Below are 23,040 nucleotides of genomic sequence, written 5' to 3' on the forward strand. Positions count from 1 at the left end.
TGGCTCACTTTCTTCAGTGCCAAATCCAGCCAGCGTCAATCAATCCTCTCTCTGCTTTTGCCTCCCTCCAGGTGCTCCATGAGTGTGGAAGACGGTGCCAAGCTTTACGATGTCTGTCCACATGTCAGTGATTCGGTATGTATCTGTCAATTTTGAAAAAGCAATCCATCATTTGACTTTTTTCACAGAACAACTTAATAAAACACATACTGCACAATTAAAGACGAGCTTCTAGCAACATTATAAGATTGTACTATATGTTGTATTTATACCTGTTCTGCCACAGAAATTCCCGATCATTTAATATACAAAAAATGGTGTAAAGTTAAACTTTGCTATATTTGCATTTTAGCTGTAACAGAAGCAAGTCTCAAGATGGCGGCGCGCAATAGTGCAGCGGCTTCTCGTGCTCCCGGGGTCAAGCCCCCTTTTAGTATATGGCTTGAATCTGGACCAGAGTAACCAATTTCGTTCCTTCCCATGTACCAGCATGTGTCGTAATGACAATAAAGAATCCTTGAATCCTTGAAGTCTAATCTTAAAATGTTGAATATGATACAGACTTTCTTTGTTGTTGATATCATGTTCTTACTTCATCATTGATATTCTTGTTATTGTGTTGTTCTTCAGGGTCTGTTCTTTGATGAGGCGTACGGCTTTTACCCAGGCCAGGTCCTGATTGGTCCAGCCAAAGTCTTCTCTAATGTACAGTGGCTGTCGGGGGTCAAACCGGTCCTAAGCAGGAAGTGCAAGTTCAGGGTGGTGGTAGAAGAGGTGAGACACAATCCCATTTTGTAGAGTTCTTGTATAAAAGATGGTAACTGACTTCCTCTAATAAAACACTTATTTCATAATTCAAGGCAGTGTTTATTTTTTTGTTTTTCTTCACAAAAAGATTTTTATGAATTGGGCTAGAAACATGGCATTATGATTGGATCACTTGAGAGGACATACTAATGTTCAATCAGTCAAATGAGAATGCTGGTGACAGTTAATTATGTTAGTCAAGTAGTTTAAAGGCTCACTTAAAGGTCACTCTGTTTCCTTCAGGTGAAGGTGGTGGAGCTGAAGGTGACGTGGATCACCAAGAGCTACTCCCCCAAAGGCTCTGACAGTGTCTATCCACCTCCCTCCACGATCACACAGGAAAATCTCTGCAGGTCAGTCCAGTCACTCATCCTCATGTAACATCTTCAACAGTGGCAACCATTACATGGGTACTGCCCTTCTGCCATAAGGGTGGGGACAACAACAGGTGACGTGAAGAGTTTCAAGTAGGGACAGGAACATAGCTACAATGAGTTGAAAGGTTGCTCAAACTCAATGTGGGCAGCGCTGTTGAGAATGAATGAAGTATTGTCAATAAATTTGTTGAAAAAAACTACTTCCTGCAGAATTGGAGGTTCTACAATAGGCAGAACCACTTGGCACATGTCAAAAAAGTTTTATTTGATTGATGTTTAGGGGCATGTCAGTACATAATACTTCTCAGATCATTTAGCTCATCTATGTAAACAGTCTGGAATCAAAATGATGTCAGTCTGGCTGAAGGATTGGTGGTTATATAAACGTAGCCATTGTCTGCCTCCTCATACTTGCTGCTGTTGTAGTAAGACTTTATGTATTCAACTTGTGGATGTGGCATTCTGTAATTCTGGATTTTACTGGCAGGATTTTTAGGGACATATTTTCCAAGAGCTCAGTTTTCAGTCAATGTGTCCTAACTAGAATCCAGTTTCACGCTGATACAGAATAAATACAGACTGATACACAGTAAGTACCAGAGATGGATGTGAAGTTTGAGTGAAGTCATTCTTCTGCTCGGCTTTAGGGTGAGGCGTCTCGGTTACTACGACCACACCCAAAGGCAGCTGGGAGAGAGAGCCCTATACGTCTTCCCTGCCAAGGGGGATGCAACACGCATCACCTGTGAAGGACCCGAGGGCGCCCCTGTTCTGCCTGAAGACCCTGTTGCAAGAAAGGTGTGGATAAATGATTTTATTTATGTAAGGTTGATTTACTGTTTTTGTAGGGTAGGTGCAATAGACACATTTTTTCAACTACAGGTGAGTATCTGGTTAACAGAACCTAGTCATACCACAGATGTTCCTGATTAATAAAACAAAAAACTAAACTCTCCACCAGCCATTTCAAAGTGGAAAAGTCACTTGCATGAACACGTCTCGTAGACGTCCCACTTGCCTGTTTTTAGCTTTGTTTATTAACACCTAAAATCACCTGTTTTGCACAGCATGTGAAGTAACAGGAACTTTGTGGATCCTGGTGTATTCTGGGAATTCTGTCTAATATTGGATACACTTTTGAGTTAGAGACTGGCAGCTACTAGCCATTTTTTGATCATCTTCAACCTCTCCTCTTTTGTCTGTCTCCTGTTAGTTGAAAAGGATGTTCAAGAAGGATTCTGGGAAGAAGACGGAGAACGCCGACTTACAAGGTGTCAAAACACAGTATCCAGAGGAACATGCACACACACACACAATTGTATTCAGATAAAATAAATAAGAGTTTAATCTGTTGAAGCAACTTTGAAAACATGTTTTCCTGGTAGAAACATTGAGTAACACTATAGTTAGTTCGTATACAGTCTATGGTCGGTACTGTGCAAATGGTTGTGATGATTTAAAACAAAATGAGGATCTTTCCTCCCTAAAGTAGCTGTGAACTAAATATCTCCATGCAGTGCAGAGTCAGAATTATTTAACGTTCCTGTGAGACATCAGGCAGTCCTTCCCACAAATGGAGCTCTGTTCAGAGGAAGCAGACTAATTGGAAAGTGTGCTTGAGTGCAGCACACTTCAGCTGAGAAACGATCCATGAAAACAGAGGATGACTGTGCGTCTCTGTAAAGCCACAGAAAAATAACAAAGTAGGCTATGAGCTTTTTTGTGGCCCTTTACAAAACGAAGGCTCTAAAGTAGAATCTATATTGTTCTCTAGCTGGATAACCCGTTTACTTCTGAATGATGATTCTGTTTTTGTTAAATGAATCAAGCTTCCTTGTTTCATTTAAGTTCCTGTTTTTGAAATGAAAATGCCTCCTCTCACATTTCGGTCTCCCTCCAGGCGAGCACAAATTGGAGCAGACGGACCCGCCTCATCCTAACAACAACAACGGCCCTGCAGTGCCTGTCCAGAACCCCCCTGACTCCCAGAACACCAACGACACCTCGGCTGAACACGGGGAGCAGGACGCTGATGACGAGGCTGCAGAAGACACTGATGACACCAGGTCTGTTTGCAATTTGTAAAATTTCATCAATGTAACATGTGGGAAAACTTGATAAACCCCTGTAGTCAGCCACTTCTCTTCTTACAGACTCTTTGAACAACAACTAACCACCAGCTTAAGGGCTAAGTCTGATTTATTTCTTTGCATTTAGAGAAATAGCCAAGTAATTGTTCAACAGCAGGACTGTTGGAGTTTAGGAGAATGATTCGGCCTATTTTAATTTAGCCAGGGGATAAGCTCAATGTGCATTATTGAGGAAACTGAACGGAGTGTGTGTGCTGGGAAACTTCTGGACCTGGCATTCATGTGGATGTTACTTAGACATGTAGCACCCACCTAGACCAGACCAGGCACCTCCACCCCATAACAATGACACTCCTTGATGGCAGCAGCCATCCCCAGCAGCACAAGGGAGACCTACACAATATTAGGAAGGTGGTCATAATGTTACGCCTGATCAGTGTGTTTTACAGTTATTGTTGCGCTTACAATACCAGAACCAGAGAACAGAGACCATCACCTTGTTCATCATCCAGAGACTGAATCTTGCTTGACTTAGTTGTGGCTTGTGAAAATATGAAAATGTTACCTTGGCTGCAAGGATACTGTTACAGATATTTTCCAGTTTTTCCTTTGACAAACCTCCAAATTTAGTCAATTAATAAAAGAAATTATCAGAAATTAGGCTCAGTTTTATTGGTCATGTATGAGTTTCTACATACCACTCAAAGAGCATCCTCTGTGTATTTCTCCTATGTGATCGTAAACCTGTCTGCAGCTCTCTGACGTCTTCGGCGAGCTCCACAGCCTCCTCTCAGAGCGGCGGTCTGGGAACCAACCGCAAGAAGAGCATCCCGCTCTCCATACGCAACCTGAAGAGGAAACACAAGAAGAAGAGGACAAAGTTCTCACGGGAGTTCAAGCCTGGAGACCGGTGGGTAAACGACAAAATATTTCAGTTTTTCTTCCGTCACTTTCCTTCTTCACTCCATGCACTGCAATAACATATCATTGTTATGTTTTTTCCATTCATCCATTCATATCATTTTAATTCCTTACTATCAGTACGTCTGCCTAATTGCTGTATATCCTTTCTGTGTATTTAGTGTCTCATCAGACTCCATGATCGATCTCATGCACATTGTTAAAGTCTGAGGATCAAAGTGTTTTGAGTCTGTCTCAGTTGCTCAGGTGATGGTATATCGACCGGATATATTATCTGGTTGTTAAAAGACTCTAGTCATGGCACCACCCACAGATGCTGCTAATAAAAACCTCAACTCTCCCCCAGTCAGCTAGAACTGAAGAAGCTACTTGAATGAGTGGTGAACAAGTCCAGCTGTCTTAGTTTGACCTTGTTTGATGGGTAAAGTGTTTTGACATTTGACCGACCTATACGTCTGATAGGTTGCCTCCCCTGCTGCTCTGTCAGGACAGACTGGATGTAAAAATAACCCCAGTGACTGCTTGCCCTGTAAAAACTGCAGCCTCCGTGTCTGTCGGTGTCTGACAGACCTGAGCCCTCTGACAAACAAGAGAGGGGACGGACAAACAGTGAAACTGGAGATTGACAACTGATGGTGTCATTTCCACAACCACACAGCCACGGTCGCCCTCAGCTGACAAAACCCTCCCTGCTCACACTCTTTCCCACCCATACAAGCCCCTGTTGATTTCCTGCCATTTGCCATTTCATTACCAGTGAGACTGAAGGTCTAAAATAAGACCTACACCAGTCTGACAAGCATCAACATGATTCTGTGTTTGTAGTTGTATTATTATTTTTTATTTTTTAGCTTTTTCAACCTGATTTTTCATCTAAATCAAAACTTGGCAGTAAATTTGGCAGTGCATAAGTTCTGATGCACTGACGTTACCCTAAATATGGCAATAGAAAGCAGCATTCAAATCTTCTCTAGGTATTTTAAGTAAAATAATATGAGGACTTAAACTACTGCAATTAGGAACTGTAGTACTTTCTTTAATGCTGAACATCCTGTCACACTCTCACTCACTCTTGTTTGTATCATGTATATACCGTATGTATGCTTTATTTAGATGTATGTATGAATTTGTCTCTTTGCGTCTGCCACTACTTCCTCTCCTTCTTCTCCTCCTCTCTCCCTTTTTCTGTCTCTAACCATCCGGCCTCAAGCAGATGGGTCCCTCCATGTGAGCTGGGTTCTGTTCAAGGTTTCTTCCTGCTAAGAGGGAGTTTTTTCTGCCACTGTCACCTCAGTGCTTGCTCTGGGGGTTTCAGGCTCTGTAATACGTTTTGAGACAATTAGCGTTGTTCTTGCTGCTATATAAATAAATGTGAAAGGAAAGAATTATGAAAATGGAGCAATGGTCTTGGACATGTTAAATTCTTCGATACCTTCTGGGAAACATTCTTTTTACCTGACCTGAGTCTATATGGAAATCTCCTCTGTGTTATCTCATCTATCTTATTTTTGATCTCAGGGTGGCAGTGGAAGTCGTTTCCACAAAGACGACGGCTGACGTGATGTGGAAGGACGGGCGGGTGGAGAAGGGGATCCGATCAAACGACCTCATCCCCATTCAGCATCTCGACAGCCACGAGTTTTGCCCCGGGGACTTCGTAGTAGACAAACGACGTGAGGAACATTTATTGGATTCTCTGTTTTTTTATTAATGATTTGTTTGATTTTCCTTTTCCAGACAAACCGTGTGTCAGATTTCTGTCCCTGTGGACTGCAGTGATGTTTTATATGGGCCACTCTGCCACCTGGTACCTACAGTATCTAGGTCGTTTCCTGAAACTGTGCCAACTTTGTGTGCGTCTGCTGAAAATAGATTTACTGTAAGGGAGTGATGTTACAGCAAACTGAGGTTTCCATTTTCCCCAGGTGTCTACTTTTTGAGGTTTCTGGTGTATGTTTTTTTTGTGTGGGCTTTCGTCTCTAAACTTTTGTGTGTTGTCTGCTTACCTCAGCCCAAGCCCTGCAGGACCCAGGCGTGTACGGTGTGATCCAGTCTGGCGATCACAGGGGTAGAACATGTGTCGTGAAGTGGATCAAACTCAACTCCACCAGTGACGACGTGGAGGTCAGTCAGAAGAATGACGTGACTGAGATTAAAGATGATTAAAGTGTTGCCGTAATCAAAGCAGCAGCTTCACTAATACATGCATTTATATTTTTGTACCATAATATTTTAGGTTATCGGCGTGGAGGAAGATGTCAGCGTGTACGACATTGCAGATCATCCAGACTTCCATTTCCGCACCACTGACATCGTCATCAGAATATGGAACGCAGAGAACGGGCAGAACGACTGTGAAAATGAGGTGAGAACAAAAACTGTGCTTAGTTCACTTGAATTTGGGCGTGGGAGCAGACTTGTATTAAGATACTCTCAGGGTTTATTATTTTGCTTTAAAATCATTTCCATCACCCAGAAACATAGTGGGAACACAGCTTTTCTCTTATTAAGCCGTAAGGGCCAAATATTGAAACATTACATGGGCGCTATTTCATAATACTACAGTTCAGTTTAAGTGCATATTTCATGTTCAGAAAAAAAAACTGCTGTGTATAGTGAGGCTTTGTTCTTTTTAGTCAACAGTCTTTTTAGTCTTTACAGCGCAGTATCCATAGAGCGTTCCAGACCCTTTTACAGTTGTTTTCATGTCATGTCTTGTCATGTGTTGTTAATGGTTGTCTCTACGTTCTCCTGTTCTCAGACCTCAGTAGGCCAGGTGTTCAGGGTGGATGTGAGCAGCAAAGTGGAGGTGGTGTGGGCAGACAACTCAGTGACCATCGTCCTGCCTCAGGTGAATGTTAATCTTTGATACTGAATGTAGTGGTAAACATCAGTGAGACGCTCGCTGACCGTCTACCAATCTGCCACGCAGTACCTCTACAACGTGGAGTCTGAGATCGAGGAGACCGACTACGACTCGGTGGAGGAGACGAGCAGCGTCCTGTCCACCGAGGAGTGGGAGGACGAGAGCGACAGCTGGGAGACGGATAACGGCCTGACCACCGAGGACGACAGCCACGCCAACAACGCGGACGCCACGGACACGGCGACGCCGACCCCGACACCCACTAGCTCCTCAACATTCATCATCCCCCCACAGGAGGGCAGCAAAGCCGCGGTCACCAGCCCCACTAAAGGAGCCCCTGGAGAGGAGGGGGAGGCATCTGTGGCTGTGGCCAGTCCTGCTTCTGGAGGAGGTGTGGAAGCTCAAGTATTTATATTACATTTCATTGGAATAACTCAACTGAGCAAAGCATAAATCATTCACCTTGAGTTTAAGAGTTTTTCTCCTAGTTACAACTGTTGAGCATTACAGAATATACTGGTGTAGTCTTTATCTAAACAAAATTGTATATATATTTTTATCTCTATAGCTCATCTGCAATATTCTCTGTGCGTAGGAACCACTCCAGGAGGAGCAGTCAATGGAGCGGAGAAGCCCAGTAAGGATGGAGCCTCTCGGGGCTTTAGGGAGTTGAAAGAGGCCCTGAAGATCCTGGAGAGCCTGAAGAACATGACTGTGGAGCAGCTGTGGACCGGCGGCTCTCCGACCTCCCCAACCTCTGCTGAACCTGCCTCCACCACTCATGTAGCAACCTCGGTGGCGCCGGCAGCCCCCGAAAAACCAACCAAGGAGAAGCGCTTCTTGGACGACATCAAGAAGCTGCAGGAGAACCTGAGGAAGACGCTGGACAACGTGGCCATTGTGGAGGAGGAGAAGATGGAAGCTGTGGTGGAGGCCGTGGGGGGTGGAGGAGCAGGGACGGAGGTAGGTGTCGATCGATCCGTCTTGTGCTCAGAGTTCATCAGTGCGACCCAGGTAAATGAGCGTTAAGAAGTGCAGCACGTAGATGTGTCCTGGCTTACCTGCTGGTTTGTTACTGTTCAGGCAGAAAGAGTTGGTGAGGAGAAGCCACAGCAGGAGCCTCAGACGCCAGTGGGTGGACAAGAGTGGCCCAGTGACTTTCTCAGTGACACACCGGTACTGTGCCAACAGAGTGGCGGCAAGCCTGGCGTGACCTTTACCAGTGCCAAGGGAGAGGTGTTCTCAGTGCTGGAGTGGGCACCAGGTGAGTCGTGGAGATGTGTTGAGTGTACCCCTTCCTCCCTCCATCTGTCCATTCATTTGTTTTCTCCCCGTTGAAAGCTCCAGAATAAATCCTCACCGCCCACATGTTTCTCTCTGTCGCAGACACACACTCCTTTAATAAAATGGAGTTTCAGCCGGCGGAGGCAAAGAAGTTCTTCAGCACAGTGCGGAAGGAAATGGCTCTGCTGGCAACGTCGCTGCCAGACGGCATCATGGTCAAAACATTTGAAGACCGCATGGTGGGTTTCCTGTCATGAAGACCACCTCTATAAGACAGACTACAGTTCATACTCTTTAAAGAAATACACTAAGACTGACAGGACAGCAGCTATGATTATACATCTGTGATAGAAAATCTCATTGCTGAACATTAGTGTCCTTTTAAAGTACTCCGACATACACCAAGAAATGTCTCCTAAATTTCTCCTCTTCCTCCGACACAGGACCTGTTTTCAGCTCTGATCAAAGGGCCGACTCGTACGCCCTACGAGGACGGTCTGTTCCTGTTCGACATCCAGCTGCCTAACATCTACCCAGCTGTGCCGCCTCTGTTCCGCTACCTGTCCCAGTGCAGCGGCCGCCTCAACCCCAACCTGTACGACAACGGCAAGGTCTGCGTCAGTCTGCTGGGCACCTGGATCGGCAAGGTCAGTTATGTTTTCCAGGTTTATTCAGGTTTGTACAGGAATGCACTTTAGTTAATAATAATAATAATCTTTTTGGTGCTTCCTGGAAGTTTCACACAACACCTGCAGCTGCTCTGGCAGTTACCTACAGTTACATGAGTGGTTCTGATCTGTTGGCTTTCTTTTCTTGGCTGGTGTGATCCACAGGGCACTGAGAGGTGGACCAGCAAGTCCAGCCTGCTACAAGTCCTCATCTCCATACAAGGTTAGAGCAATGTCACACACATTCCTCCCTGCTGCTGAAATGTTTTATTCCTGTGTTCATCTGCTCACTAGTCATTCTGACGCTGTTGTGTGGTGTGCTGTGTCTTTCTGCAGGCCTTATCCTCGTCAATGAGCCTTATTATAATGAGGCTGGCTTCGACAGCGACCGCGGCCTACAGGAAGGCTATGAGAACAGCCGCTGCTACAATGAGATGGCTCTGATCAAGATGGTGCAGTCCATGACGCAGCTCCTCCAGCATCCCGTGGAGGTCTTCAAACAGGAGATCCAGGAGCACTTTATGTCCAATGGCTGGCGGCTCGTGCACCGACTGGAGGCGTGGCTTGAGCTGCATGAGGCCTCTGAGAGGGGTCAGGCGGCGCACTCATCCTCCAGGCACCTGAAGGACCGAGCTTCATCTGTGGAGCCTCTGGATGAGCTGCTGCCCTTGGGATCAGGGCCTGTGGCAGTGGCCCACAGCAGCCCCAGTAAGCCTGGGGAGGAGGGCGGAGGAGGAGGAGTTCCCAGTATTATGGAGGAGGAGCTGGAGGATTCAGGGCTGACCTCCTCCACTACAGCGGCCCCTCAGCAGGAGCTGAGCCAGAACTCAGACTGCGACAGCACCCAGGGGAGCACCTCTGCGGGTGGAGAAAACAGGTGTGGCCCTACCGTCCCTGGCTCTGTGGTCCGCAGCGGGACATCAGAATCAGGCTCTGCTACGGTTGGCGGAGGAGGGGTGGGCTCCTCGGGAAGCCAGCCTGTGGTGCGACCAAAGAAAAGGAGAAAGAGCTACCGGAGTTTCCTCCCAGAGGGCAGCGGCTACCCGGACATCGGCTTTCCACTCTTCCCCCTCTCAAAAGGTTTTGTGAAGAGTGTTCGAGGCGTGCTGCTGCAGTACAGAGCTGCGCTGGCCGCTGCTGGCATCGCTGAGCACATAGAGGACAAGTAAGTGCCTCCTCACCGTCTCCCAACACACCACTGCACTGTCCCCCACTCTTTTCCTCTCTTCTCTTTCCATCTGCCTCAAGCCGTAGAGGAGGGCCCGTTACTTGTCGTCTGGGGAGGGGTACACTTTTCAATCTCCTGCGCCTCTGTCCAGAGCTGCACTGTGCCCCCAGCACTGCCCACATTTTTACCCCTTTACCTCCATGTCTTAGTCTTACCTGCTCCTGCTGCCCTAACATCCACAACGTTCTGACTTTTTTTTTTCCCCATAAACCTCCTCAATCAAACCACGGCTGCAGGAGAACAGCACCTTTGATCAGGAGTTAGGTTCTAGTTTGGATGTGACTTGATAATGTCTTTGCTCTCCTTCAGCGTCCTGTCAGATGAGTGTGATGGATAAAGAGGGGTGGACTACACACTTACTCAAACCGACAGGAGCAGCCCCCGCCTCATAGAAACCATCTGTTCATAGACGCAGGTAAAAAAAAACGTGGAGCTTTCTCTGGAGGTCCTCGCATGCCTTCGGTGACGGCGGATGCGAAGAAGGACTGAGTGAGATGGAAAATCAGTGCCATGAACCCTCCTCCACCCCTCATCCAACTAGCCTCCACTGTACGGCTGGAGATCTGCTGGATAACCACTCTGCCGTCTCGATCAGCCTGAGAAATGTAAAGCAGACTCGTGACCAGCTGGGTACCACTAAAAAAAATAAAACTGCAAAGCCCAGCCGCGGCTATCTGTAGCACTACTGACATTATCGCTGTACCATCCTGCACTACGACGAACAAATGAAGGGACAATCTGGTCCAGGAGAGATGGAAGTACACACACACTGATCAGGAGGAGGTTTTTTTTTGTTTGTTTTTTATTATTATATATATATAGGAATCACTGGTTGTACGCTTTCTGCCAAATTCTCTCACAACTATTCACAGTAGAACAGGCTGAATGTCAGTAAAACTGCCAACCACGACCGCTTTCACCACTTCTTCCACTATACTTACTGGTACGTTCCTTCGCCAATCACTCGCACCAAACCATGCAGCAAACATCGAGTGACAAAGTTTACATATGAATCACCTCTGAAGGTCAGACTGTTGTAGCTGTTTTAGTGTGTAGAGATGCCAGCCAGGCACAGGAGGACAGGACAGCTGGGTGGCTGTATGTGAAGGGGTTTGTGCTTAAAGCTTAACACGGCCGTCGTCGCCTCTCCATACAAAACTCCATTCACTTTCTGTAGAATTTAGCAGCTGTTCATCGTAGAGGCTGAACTGCAGGTTTCAGAGTGGAGCTTTACCCACAGTGCACCACTATTCTGGGATAGAGGTGAACCCACATGGCCACACATGACACAATTTAATGGGGGAAAAAACCACATACAGCAACCATTCCGTCATCTCATGTCAACATGTTGCCTTACTTGAATTGTTCTTAATGATCATTGTGTACTGAGCTGCTTGTGTCATGCTTTAACATTAACCTAAACGGGCCTAGACACACACAAAAAACCACTAAACCCCCCTTTGCTTCAAGAAACACAGCGTGGGTCTCTCACTGAGGCCGCTGCGTTCAGAGAGAATGCATCCTAAGGGTTACGCTGAAGGTTTGTTGATTATTAATCTGCTATTATCTGTTATTTCTCTGGTTTTATTCATTAAAAGTGGTCGTAGAGAAAAGTAACACTTCATTTCTTCTCTTTACACTTCATTTATTCAAACTGGATTAAGATAAGTCAAGGTTTTATTCACCACGTTATCACAAAACTGTTGCTTTGCCACAGATTGTGCTGTGAAACTCAAACTTTGGGTCCAATCGTGCTTCCTGAGGAAATCAGCAGTCTTTGTTTACATCTTTTTATGAAATAGCTGACATTATGTTCCCTTCTCTTTCAAGATATTAAAAATCTCCTGATTATAATCCAGGTCGTACCCTCATGCTTGCTAAGATCTTATGAAATGTCTTGTTATTTTACTTGAACTAAGAACCTTGATGCTGAGGAATGTTTCTGAACGGGAAAGCACACTGTGCCATTGTGAACCTGGGAGAGGATAAAAAGTGGAGAGCTGCTGCGTTTTAAAGAAATGACTGAGGGTGTTTTGTTTTTTGTCTTCCATACTCTTCCCCCATGTGACTCTTAATACTGGTGTTCCTGCTGCATCCATACTTTGTCTGCTTCCTGGATTTGATTCATTGTTTCGCTGCCTTTAATGCTACACAGGAGGATGTGTTGCTGTAGTGTGTAGCCTTGTTCCCTTCTTTTTTTTTCTTTCACCTGCTGCGGTTTGGAAAATGCCACAGCTCTTTAGTTCTTGGAGGTTCTCCTCTTTTCACCTTTGTCTGAAGACAACACAGCAACAACCGAGGGCCGTGTTCACGGTGTCTTTGAAAGCACCACAGAGACCTGAGGTGACATTACTGCTTCATCTTTCCCCCTCTTCCTCATTCGTCAACAGAAACAGAAAATGTGAAGCTCTCTTCGCTAGTGTTAAAGTCCGGCAGGATATCGAGCCCGTGATGCTATGTACAATTTTCTGTGTATATTCTTCAGATTTAAACCATAATAATTCTTATTATTGCTATTATTATTATTATTATTGAGGAAAGTTTGTTTTACAGCCAAAGCATGTAACATGTTGCTTTAAGCCTTTTGAATGGGCTACACACAAGACTTGACTGTACGATGTCTACATTTCCACAGTGGCCTGTTATTGATATAATATTAAAAAAAAAGAACTAATAAAGTTATAATTTGTAGCCTGGTTCCCTCTGTACAGACATCATGACTATATTGAAATATGAATACATACAGTGTATATTTAACACAAACCTGAGTTCTAACAAGTCACACGAATGCTTGGGGCATACATGTACAAAAATGCTGAGTGTGTATTGTACTTCTGACTTAATTTTTTTTAATGGTTTACTTTTGTTGCTTTGACACAACTGTATAGTGATGTATTAAACTTTGCAAGCAGTACCATTGAAACGTGTGGCTTTTATTTATTTGGATCCGCCTCAGCTTTGCTTCAGGACGGCGGCAAAGAATACAGCGTTCGGAATAAATTGCGTGAAAAGACCGAAACTAACAATGATTTGATCCTGTTGACAAGCGTCCAGAGCCTGGAGCAGCTCATACCACGGCACGCCATTGTTTTCTAAAAACTTTAAAGTGAGCTCAATGACCTCTGGCACATGTCAAAGGTTGGGTTCCATGAATGTGCTGGGGACTATAGTTACGAGGCCTTGAGTTTGTTGTTGTGTCCACCTCCATCTTGGTGTTTGAAGGCAGAAGTTATCACACTGGAGGACCCTGAATCAATCACAAGACAATCTGACTCTTATCATATTCTTTAGTCATCATGTTATACCTCCACAAGTGAAAAAGAGAAAGAATTCAAACTTTGTGTTTTCAGCTACACCCATAATTACGAAGGTGAGCTGCTGCTGTGTAATTTTAACCTATGAGGAAAAGCTAAAAGTCACAGAGCATAAGGGAATGTTAACCTGTTGGTTCCAGATTTAGGAGGAACATGAACAGACCTGAGCATGAATGAGACGACTCCATGTCCAGCAAATCAACAATTTTAATATACATTAAACCCAATAATATGTAACACTTCTGAGTCAAATGTGTAAAAACATTAAGATTCACTAGATTTGTTAATGGAGTTATGCATTCTGTTTCTTCTATGTAAAGTGAGATTAACCTTACTACATTTGTCTGTGGCTAGTTTTTACCCGCTCACTATACTCGTGCATTATAAAAGTTAAATTCTGTGTTTGTGAAAGAAGGCTTTGTCTTCATGTCACTTGCCCCCTGAAAACTCATCCACACACCGATCTCCCTTTATCTCCACACCTGTCACTTGAACATTCCAGATCGAGAGTTCCTGCAATGAGGGACACCAACTGAGACGGCCTGGTGTCACCTCCTCCAACGGTGTCTTCCTTATCCATCCTGATGCACAATGGATGGGGTCATTACTGGGACTGTGTCTGGACTACAGGAGAAGCCCACATTTGGTCTTAGTTGAAATAAATTGCCCAAATGTGCAGAGCTATGCTGACTGCCCGTATATTAAGATCAGTGAGGGAGATCACATCCTTACTTGTAGCAGTGCCAAAATAATAGTTTTTTTTTATCATTTATCATTTTTCTCATAGGAACAGTTTCAACAGAATACTCCAGTAGCTTTCCATTGCGCAAGCACTGTGAGTGAATTACTAGGATACACTATGACTTATATAGGATCATATATAACATAGTATTTCTTATCTTACAGATGTGTAAATGTGTACAGTTTGAGGTCCAACACTGGCCCATCCTTTTACCAGGGGTCAGTTTTCATAGTTTGTAAGGAGACATGCCACAGTATATAGCTGGTTAATGTTGCTAAAAAGCTGGAGTGGGATGACTGTGTCCAAGAACTTGTGTTCCTTTACTCGGTTTATGAGGCGCTCAACATGCACCCTGAGATGTTCAAGGGCCTGGGTCTCCACGACCTCACAAGCAGGCTTTTGGGACCTGCCAGAAAGAAATACTGGCCTATAGACCTTGCATGGCACAAAGTCATCAACAAGAAACCCTCTGTCCACCATGATGGCCATCCTGGGTCTTAACAGGGACAGAATGCCAGAGTCTCGCATGATCTGTTTATTACTGATGGATCCAGCGTACAGTGGAGAGATGAAGGTTACTGCTCCATGAGGAGCAACCCCAAGCAGGCCTTTCAGGGTACAGTGGGACTGGTATGCAGAGACCACTTCACTTTGAAGAAGTGAGGATGGACACTGGCACCTCAGCTCTGTGCAGTCCAGGATAACTGTAGTGTCTGCGTAGTCCTTGAACTCCGCTGGTAAATGTTCCAATATTTTCTCCACTGGCAACCAAATCCTCACAGATCCTAGGATGGTAAAGAGGAAGTTGCTCCACGTTGTGATGATCCTGGTGACTGCGAAATGGTCGAGTCCATATCTATCAGCAAGGCCCTTCGGCTTTAAACCCAGTGCCAGATAGTTGAGGAACAGGAACATCTCATCTATTTGCTGCAGGGAACGAGTCTGTTAAAACAAATTTGGGGGGAAACAGTTGCATTACTTAGTCATGAAACAAAACAACCCATCCACAAACGCATGACCCAACACAGGAGAGCCAGCTCATCAGGAATCAATTCAGTGATTCACTTACACCTGAAGGACAAAGGACACTCCTTGGAAGACTACAACGTCCAAATCTTAGCCAGAGAAGACAGATGGTTCAAAAGAGCGGAGGTGGGTGGAGATATAATCTGCCATTAATTTACAACACAGTCTTAACATCTGTCCCCAACAAGTTTCAACCCCACAAAATCCCCAGATGTGCCTATTAAACCCCAACAGTCCTTTAGAACAGAAGAAGCTACTTGGATGAGTGAAGAAACGTCTTCTAGAAACTCTGAGTCCAGTTGCCTTTCTTTAGAGTTTCCAGAGAAATGTTCTACATAAAGACACCATGTCGAGTTAGATGTAAATAATAAATCAATCAGTACTCACTGCACTTGTACTTTGCTCTGTGGAGGGGCCTTCCTGTGCCTTGGTGACGTTGATTAAAAATGCCAATGATGGCTCTATTAATGCCCAGAAGCGCATGAGGTGGTCAAAGGATGCAAATCTGCAAGATACAATTCAGACACGTTAGCATTTAATGTTGTGTTCTACCAGTGCCTCATACATCTATCACTTATGTAATATCACATAGTGGAGCTGGGACATCGTACCTCGTGAAAAAGCGAATGTCTTTGTCAGAGGCCGCAAACCGGTGGATCCCAAACCGCTGCTTGACCCCGAGCTCCTCTGCCCGTGTCCTCAGTTGCTGAATCTCGACTCTGAGGGAGGCGCTGTCACTGAGCGCCATGTCAACAACGGCGGGATCCGGAGATGAAACATAATCGTGGTCAGGGAGGATGGCATCAGCCCCCTTCTCGCTGTGTTTGGCCTCCTTTGCTGGTCCTATTTCCCTCCCCCAAAAGCCCACTCTCGGTTGTGAAACTAAGTACTTGTTCCACTGTAGCGTTGGGGCCACTCCCTCCTTTAAAAGCTTCCCTCTCTTAGACTTTGGCTCTTGATCTGCTTTCTTCTTCTTCCTACTTTCCAGCAATAGAAAAAAATAAATAAATAAATAAAGATACAGGGCCAAACAAACACCAAACCTAACGTTAGTGACTGCACACAGTAGTTAGGCTACAGGCTGTAGTAGTATCGGACCTACCTGCCAGCCTCCTGTTCACAGTTAAACACAGAGGGGACGAAATCTGGGCTGCTTTTATCCATAGAAGCCTTTCCTGCAAAATAAAAAGTCAAGGAATCTTATTATTCAACTATCAGCGTAGCGTGTTGTTTGTTTCTAACGTTAGACAACTAACTTTGTAGTACTAGCTAGTAATTGCTATCGGACATAAAACTCAAAGTTAGCATGCTACTTTGTGATTAACTGTGCAAGAACAATTTTTAGAGGAGTAACTAAACTTAAAAAAATACTATACTTTATCTAAACTTACCTGATATGAAGTGCGCGCTGCACACACGAGCATTTTTAATGGTGGTCTCGGTCATGTCCTTTCGTTTTATGGCCTCTAACCACAGCTTTCTTCTAACTTTGTGACACTCAGTGTCACTTGGTATACGATAAAATTTAAGTTTGGTGTCACTAAGCATAGTCCTCCGTTTCCGACACCCGACAACACAACAAGAGGACATTATGGCAGAGTTAAGTGAACAGCTGCCTCCTCCTCTGCTCTGTGGTGAATCGTATTTGCCTCCACTTCTCTGTTATCTTGCCTCCAACTAACGTGGCGCGCAGTGACGTAGGACGTAAAAGATCTTTAACAACTTTTTTTTCTTCTTCTCTTTTGTTTTTAATGGCGGTTGGCAAACCAATGGGAACGGCTAGGCGCTACGTCATCATGTCCAAAAAAGCCACTTCCGTGTCCGTTCGCTAATATTCTAACGGTTACGGTGCTCTGTCAAACTGGACTACAACGGCATTAAAATGGTGCAGTGCTGTGTCCCGTGTTGCAATAACAGAAACGACGTAAACAAAACGATCTCTTATTACCGATTTCCCCTCGACGAAAAGAGGCACGTGCACGGCATTTACCTGATGGCAAAGCAGCTGGGCCAGCACGGTTCGCATGGAATGGCTGGAAAATCGTTTGACATTTTGACCTACATCCCATACCAGTATAAGAAGCATGCCAACAAGATCCTGAAAGTATGTGTTTGTCTTACGAATTTACAGAAGCCCATTCTCCGTGAAATAGCATGAATTGTCTGTCACAAAAATAAATGTTATTGTTTTACTCATGTCTATATTTTTGTCTGTCACATCCAAATCATTGAGTTTAAGCCACCATCAGTGGGATGAATAATTGAGGGAATTACTTGGACATACACTTTGACAGGCTATGTGCAAAACAAGCTGAACTAGCAGACAAAAAAAATCACACATATATTTCACTGTTTCTTTTTAAAAGGCCAATAAAGTGAATTTTACTTTTTACCTTACAAGTTTCGGCTACTCTGTCTCTGTAGCCTTCATCACGTGCTACCTCTGATGAAGGCTCCAGAGACAGAGTAGCCGAAACTTGTAAGGTAAAAAGTAAAATTCACTTTATTGGCCTTTTAAAAAGAAACAGTGAAATATAAGTATTTAAGTAGGCAAAATGAACCTCTTCAATATAAAAAAATCACACAGTTGCTCCCACTCCCAGTCAGTTTATTGTTAACTGTGAACATTTCCGTTTGATTGCTCTTGATACCACACGCGCCTGGCTCAAAGCAAGCACAACAAAATATGGAAGACCACGCAGTAGAACAATATAAATTGTGATTTGATAAAATTCTATCATGAATGATGATAAAATGAGGCCTTACCCTTAAAGAGACTAGGGCTATCAGTGTAACTGGCATCTGACTATGTGTAGTGTGTTATGTACTGTGTGATGAGAATGTGCAACAAAACAGAAGAAATACCTTGGTGGCCCGGCAAGCGGCAGCAGAATGAAATCCTGCACTAGAATAGGTCATGAGTGCAGGGTCAATACATAATTGACTTTGTCAGGGTGGGAGGAGATTTGACTGAATGAAAATGTTTGTTTTTGTTTGTCCAATTCTCGTTTCAGTTGTTCATTTTCTTTTTTAAGCATATCATTTTCAATTTCAAGCACCACAGCACTTCAAGTACCAGGGTTCTGTGTAGCAACGTCAAGGTGGGTTGGGCCTGGTCCAGCTGTTCTTTCATCCTCCACGCTCGCAGGGACCATTCCTTTTTTACGTTTGGTGGGGATGTGGTCGGGGAAAGCCTTTCCGTCATTCCATGCGAACCGTGTTGGCCCAGCTGCTTTGCCATCAGGGAAATGCCACCCACAGACCCTTGAGTTGTAGTTCGGGGTGAACTTGTCACGCCTGCAAAACGAAAAAAAAAATAAATAAATAAAATAACTAAGTGGCAACTGACATCTTACATCTCAGGCTCCCTCCGACTTGCAGAACCAACTTCTATTATCAGATGTGTTGTTTAGCTTGGTCTACTAGAGTCAAAGTCAGTTTCACTTCAAAGTCTAACGATTTCCTATGCAGCACAGACACTGGCTGTGCAACATTACTGGGAGCAGTTCAAGAACAATAACGATAACGTTGAAAACACGTCGAAGTGCTGACAAAACAAACAGCTAGCAGTAGCTAGTAGTACCTAGCTAGTAACGTTAGCTCGCTAGTAATCGCTAGCCGGTTAGTATTATTATTATTTTTGTTATTAATGTTCATCATTTGAGATCCAACTTACCGTATCAACTTCAGCCATCTCTTCTTCTCTTTTTCGTCGAGGGGAAATCGGTAATAAGAGATCGTTTTGTTCACGTCGTTTCTGTTATTGCAACACGGGACACAGCACTGCACCATTTTAATGCCGTTGTAGTCCAGTTTGACAGAGCACCGTAACCGTTAGAATATTAGCGAATGGACACGGAAGTGGCTTTTTTGGACATGATGACGTAGCGCCTAGCCATTCCCATAGGTGGTTTGCAGTCACGTGATTCCTATGACGCGCAAAGTTGAGCTGGACACAGGAAGTGGAGAACGGTGATTAAAAATGATGGAAAGCCAGTACGCAAAAGCTTTGGTGAGCCTGCACGTAGCAAGTATTATGAAAAAGTAGAAAAATATGTAGGATATGACCCATACACACTAAGTAAAGGTGATCTTTCGTACCTGTTGTCGGCCATCTACATCATAAAATACCTCGTCCTCCAGACCTCCTACTACACCGCTAGCCAAACCAGAGTCTGGAGGCATACAACTACTTTGTGTGTGGTTGGGTCAGCGGCCTCGGATCCAAAGCAGCACTGAATGACTCCTGTGTTAATTTTGCCCGGGTGAGAAATGTAATTCACTCTCTTTACATTGCTGTTTCACCTCTAATGTAACGTTATATGAATGCACCGCTGGCATCAGGCTACAAGCTAGCTGGCTAACTGTAGCTACACTGGTTTCTACCTAATGTTGCTAGGTCAGCCATTCTCAGGTCTAATGAGACACCGTTGAAAACGTGGGTCGTGGCCAAGGACGACGGAGAAGTTGTTACAGCACATTGCAGTTGTATGGCTGGGTACGTCATAATAAATGAACACCAAATCAACATGTAAACATTCAAAATTAGGCCACCTTTACCCCTGCTTTAGTAATTTGTCCAGTTGTTTGAACATGACAATGTGACAGCAGAACTATTGAGAGAATACTATAGTTTGTTTCCAGTGAGATATTAGCTTATATTGACTTTAGTCTCTGTGGTAAACTGTCAATGTGTGATATATCGTATCATAGAGGACTGTCTGGTGTTTAAGACTAAGTTCAGAAAGCAAAGAAGCACACCGTATGTAAAATTAGGTTCTCAGCAACATAAACAAAGCAGTCTGTCAGCTGTTTGTGTTACTTAATAGTATAACTGTGCTGTGAAATACAGATCTTATCTGTAAATGCATAATTCCTTTTCTCTGTCCTTTTTACCAACAGATGGTCAGAATCCTGCTCACATGTTGGAGCAGTTCTGTTTGCCATTGAAGCTGGTGTTAAAATTAAAGAGTGAATCTTGTACTATGGAAAAGTGCAAGTGGATATCTAACTATATCAGCTCCAACATTGTCAAAATGAATCAAATGTTTATATGTTCTCATGTATGTCCATAGATTTTCATAGAATATGACCATAACAGGTCAAAATCACAAAAAAATAAGTGATTTTCTGAAATATACCAAGGCCACTTTGTGATGTCAGTTTAAATAACTGTTATGAATTACCCCGCAACCCTTAACAGGAACAAGTAAGTATGGCAGGGTGATAACTCAGTGTTGTCTGTCATCTTTCACTGGAAGCATATCAGGATGATTTGGGGATATTATGACACAGTTTTTAAACAAATTATGAAATATTTTTAACACCTGTATATAAGAAGACAAATATAAAAACACATGAACAACATACAGAGGTGCCAAAACTACACACATTCTTTACTCAATTAGAAGAACAGATACTTGTGTAAAAACAGACTGATGAAAGTAACTCAGTTGATTCAAATTAATTATGCTCAAGTAAAAGTATTAAAATAAAACATTGTAGGAGTTTCATACATTGAATATATTTGGCAAAGAGGACTAGAGGGAGAAAGATAGGTTAGTTGTATAATTTACAAATTGTATTCATTAAGGTGGTGGTAATTGTTTAGGATGAATTCTGAGGTAAACAAATACAGTGGGGAAAATATGTATTTGATACACTGCCAATTTTGCAAGTTTCCCCACTTACAAAGAATGGAGAGATCTGTAATTTTCATCATATGTACACTTCAAATGTGAGAGACAGAATCTAAAACAAAAATCCTGAAAATCACATTGTATGATTTAATAATTAATTTGTATTTTATTGCATGAAATAAGTATCTGATCTCCTCCCAACCAGCAAGGATTCTGGCTCACACAGACCTGTTAGTCTTTAAGAAGCCCTCCTGTCCTCCACTCGTTACCTGTATTAATTGCACCAGTTTTAACTCGTTATCTGTATAAAAGACACCTGTCCACACACACAATCGATCAGACTCCAACCTCTCCACCATGGACAAGACCATAGAGCTGTCTAAGGACACCAGAGACAAAATTGTAGACCTGCACAAGGCTGGGATAGGCTACAGGACAATAGGCAAGCAGCTTGTTGAGAAGGCAACAACTGTTGGCGCAATTATAAGAAAATGGAAGGGACTCAAGATGACTGTCAGTCTCCCTTGGACTGGGGCTCCATGCAAGATCTCGCCTCGTGGAGTGTCAATGATCATGAGAAAGGTAAGGGATCAGCCCAGAACTACAAAGGAGGACCTGGTCTATGACCTGAAGAGAGCTGGGACCACAGTCTCAGTGGTTACCATTAGTAACACACTATGCTGCCATGGATTAAAATCCTGCACCACATGCAAGGTCCCCCTGCTCAAGCCAGCACATGTCCTGGCCCGTCTGGAGTTTGCCAATGGCCACCTGGATGATCCAGAGGAGGCATGGGAGAAGGTCATGTGGTCAGATGAGACCAAAAGTTAACTTTTTGGTATAAACTCCACTTGCCGTGTTTGGAGGAAAAAGAAGGATGAGTACAATCCCAAGTACACCGTCCCAACTGTGAAGCATGGGGGTAGAAACATAATGCTTTGGGGGTACTTTTCTGCAAAGGGACCAGGACGAGTGCATCGTATTGAGGAGAGGATGGATGGGGCATGTATTGCGAGATTTTTCGCAACAACCTCCTTCCCTCAGTAAGAGCATTGAAGATGGGTCGTGGCTGGGTCTTCCAGCATGACAATGACCCAAAACACACAGCCATGGCAACTAAGGAGTGGCTCCGTAAGAGGCATTTCAAGGTCCTGGAGTGGCCTAGTCAGTCTCTAGACTTGAACTCAATAGAAAATCTTTTTACAGAGATGAAACTCCATGTTGCCCAGCTACAGCCTCCAAACCTAAAAGATCTGTATGGAGGAGTGGGCCAAAATCCCTGCTGCTGTGTGTGCAAACCTGGTCAAGAACTATAGGAAACATTTGGTCTCTCTAATTGGTTTCTGTACCAAATATTAAGTTCTGTTTTTCTAGTGTATCAAATACTTATTTCATGGAATATAATAAAAATTATTTAAAAATCATACAATGTGAGTTTCTGGATTTTTGTTTTAGATTCTGTCTCTCACAGTTGAAGTGTACCTATGATGAAAATTACAGACCTCTCCATTCTTTATAAGGGGGGAAACTTGCAAAATTGGCGGTGTATCAAATACTTATTTTCCCCACTGTACATGGGTGTGACACATAGTTATTAAAACAGTCAATGTAACATGGCTACATGCAACCTCCATGCATTATTCTGTATTTCATTTACCTTTTAATTGTTCTGATTCTGGGCTCGGTGATGCCTCTGTCACTGGTGTATCTCTCTGGTAGCCAAGATGAACCGTAGGAGACCAGTCTGGAGAGTTTTCATCTTTGATGGCACTTGGGCAGCCTAGATAAAATAAATGTGGTTAACACCCTGTACTGAGAGTACGGAGGGATAACTGCAGTTTACATCATGTTGTTACAGTCTATGAAATGATTCTCCACCGTTTTCATATTAAGTCGACAGGGCCATCGCAATCACAGATCTGACTATAGTTTTTGTTGCTAGATGATTCTGTCCAGACTACCAAGACTGTATTGTACATAGATAGACAAGGACATCAATGTGAGAGCCACTGGTCGTGATAGCTAACGTTAGCTACCAATGCTAAAAACAAAGACACTGGAGATAGCCACATAGCTTA

At 43.8% G+C, this 23,040-nt stretch overlaps 2 protein-coding genes across 2 annotated transcripts in view; one reads left to right on the plus strand and one right to left on the minus strand.

The window, feature by feature from the left end:
- Nucleotides 1-13,155, plus strand: part of ube2o (ubiquitin-conjugating enzyme E2O) — a 34,698-nt gene extending 21,543 nt beyond the window's left edge. Inside the window, exons 5-23 of the mRNA XM_084566773.1 lie at nt 72-135; nt 631-774; nt 1,051-1,160; nt 1,832-1,982; nt 2,398-2,455; nt 3,085-3,250; nt 4,029-4,184; nt 5,714-5,868; nt 6,207-6,319; nt 6,432-6,560; nt 6,957-7,046; nt 7,128-7,452; nt 7,657-8,024; nt 8,145-8,325; nt 8,448-8,584; nt 8,789-8,992; nt 9,179-9,236; nt 9,350-10,178; nt 10,551-13,155. Coding sequence (XP_084422899.1) covers nt 72-135; nt 631-774; nt 1,051-1,160; nt 1,832-1,982; nt 2,398-2,455; nt 3,085-3,250; nt 4,029-4,184; nt 5,714-5,868; nt 6,207-6,319; nt 6,432-6,560; nt 6,957-7,046; nt 7,128-7,452; nt 7,657-8,024; nt 8,145-8,325; nt 8,448-8,584; nt 8,789-8,992; nt 9,179-9,236; nt 9,350-10,178; nt 10,551-10,578 — 3,466 coding nt within the window. The 3' untranslated portion in view covers nt 10,579-13,155. The remainder of the gene's footprint in view (nt 1-71; nt 136-630; nt 775-1,050; nt 1,161-1,831; nt 1,983-2,397; nt 2,456-3,084; nt 3,251-4,028; nt 4,185-5,713; nt 5,869-6,206; nt 6,320-6,431; nt 6,561-6,956; nt 7,047-7,127; nt 7,453-7,656; nt 8,025-8,144; nt 8,326-8,447; nt 8,585-8,788; nt 8,993-9,178; nt 9,237-9,349; nt 10,179-10,550) is intronic.
- A 1,272-nt stretch (nt 13,156-14,427) lies between these two features.
- LOC311497860 (uncharacterized protein) lies at nt 14,428-16,962 on the minus strand. The gene is made up of 5 exons (XM_084558223.1): nt 16,715-16,962; nt 16,426-16,498; nt 15,935-16,300; nt 15,711-15,828; nt 14,428-15,239 (listed from the first exon to the last, which is right to left on the minus strand). Exons 1-5 carry the CDS (start codon nt 16,911-16,913, stop codon nt 14,517-14,519), a joined length of 1,479 nt encoding a protein of 492 aa, XP_084414349.1. The 5' UTR covers nt 16,914-16,962; the 3' UTR covers nt 14,428-14,516.
- Between the last annotated feature and the right edge of the window lie 6,078 nt (nt 16,963-23,040).

The sequence above is a fragment of the Chelon labrosus genome (assembly GCF_963514085.1).
Source record: "Chelon labrosus genome assembly, chromosome: 2".
NCBI lineage: Eukaryota > Metazoa > Chordata > Actinopteri > Mugiliformes > Mugilidae > Chelon > Chelon labrosus.

Bases quoted from the DNA above. Each gene is read 5' to 3' on its own strand.
- LOC311497860 (XM_084558223.1), bottom strand. From the start codon at position 16,913: ATGTCCTCTTGTTGTGTTGTCGGGTGTCGGAAACGGAGGACTATGCTT. The intron at 16,301-16,425 runs GTAGGTCCGATA...GCTGGAAAGTAG, and splicing joins TGTGAACAGGAGGCTGGCAG to GAAGAAGAAGAAAGCAGATC. The intron at 15,240-15,710 runs GTGAGTACTGAT...TTGTTTTAACAG, and splicing joins CAGAGCAAAGTACAAGTGCA to ACTCGTTCCCTGCAGCAAAT.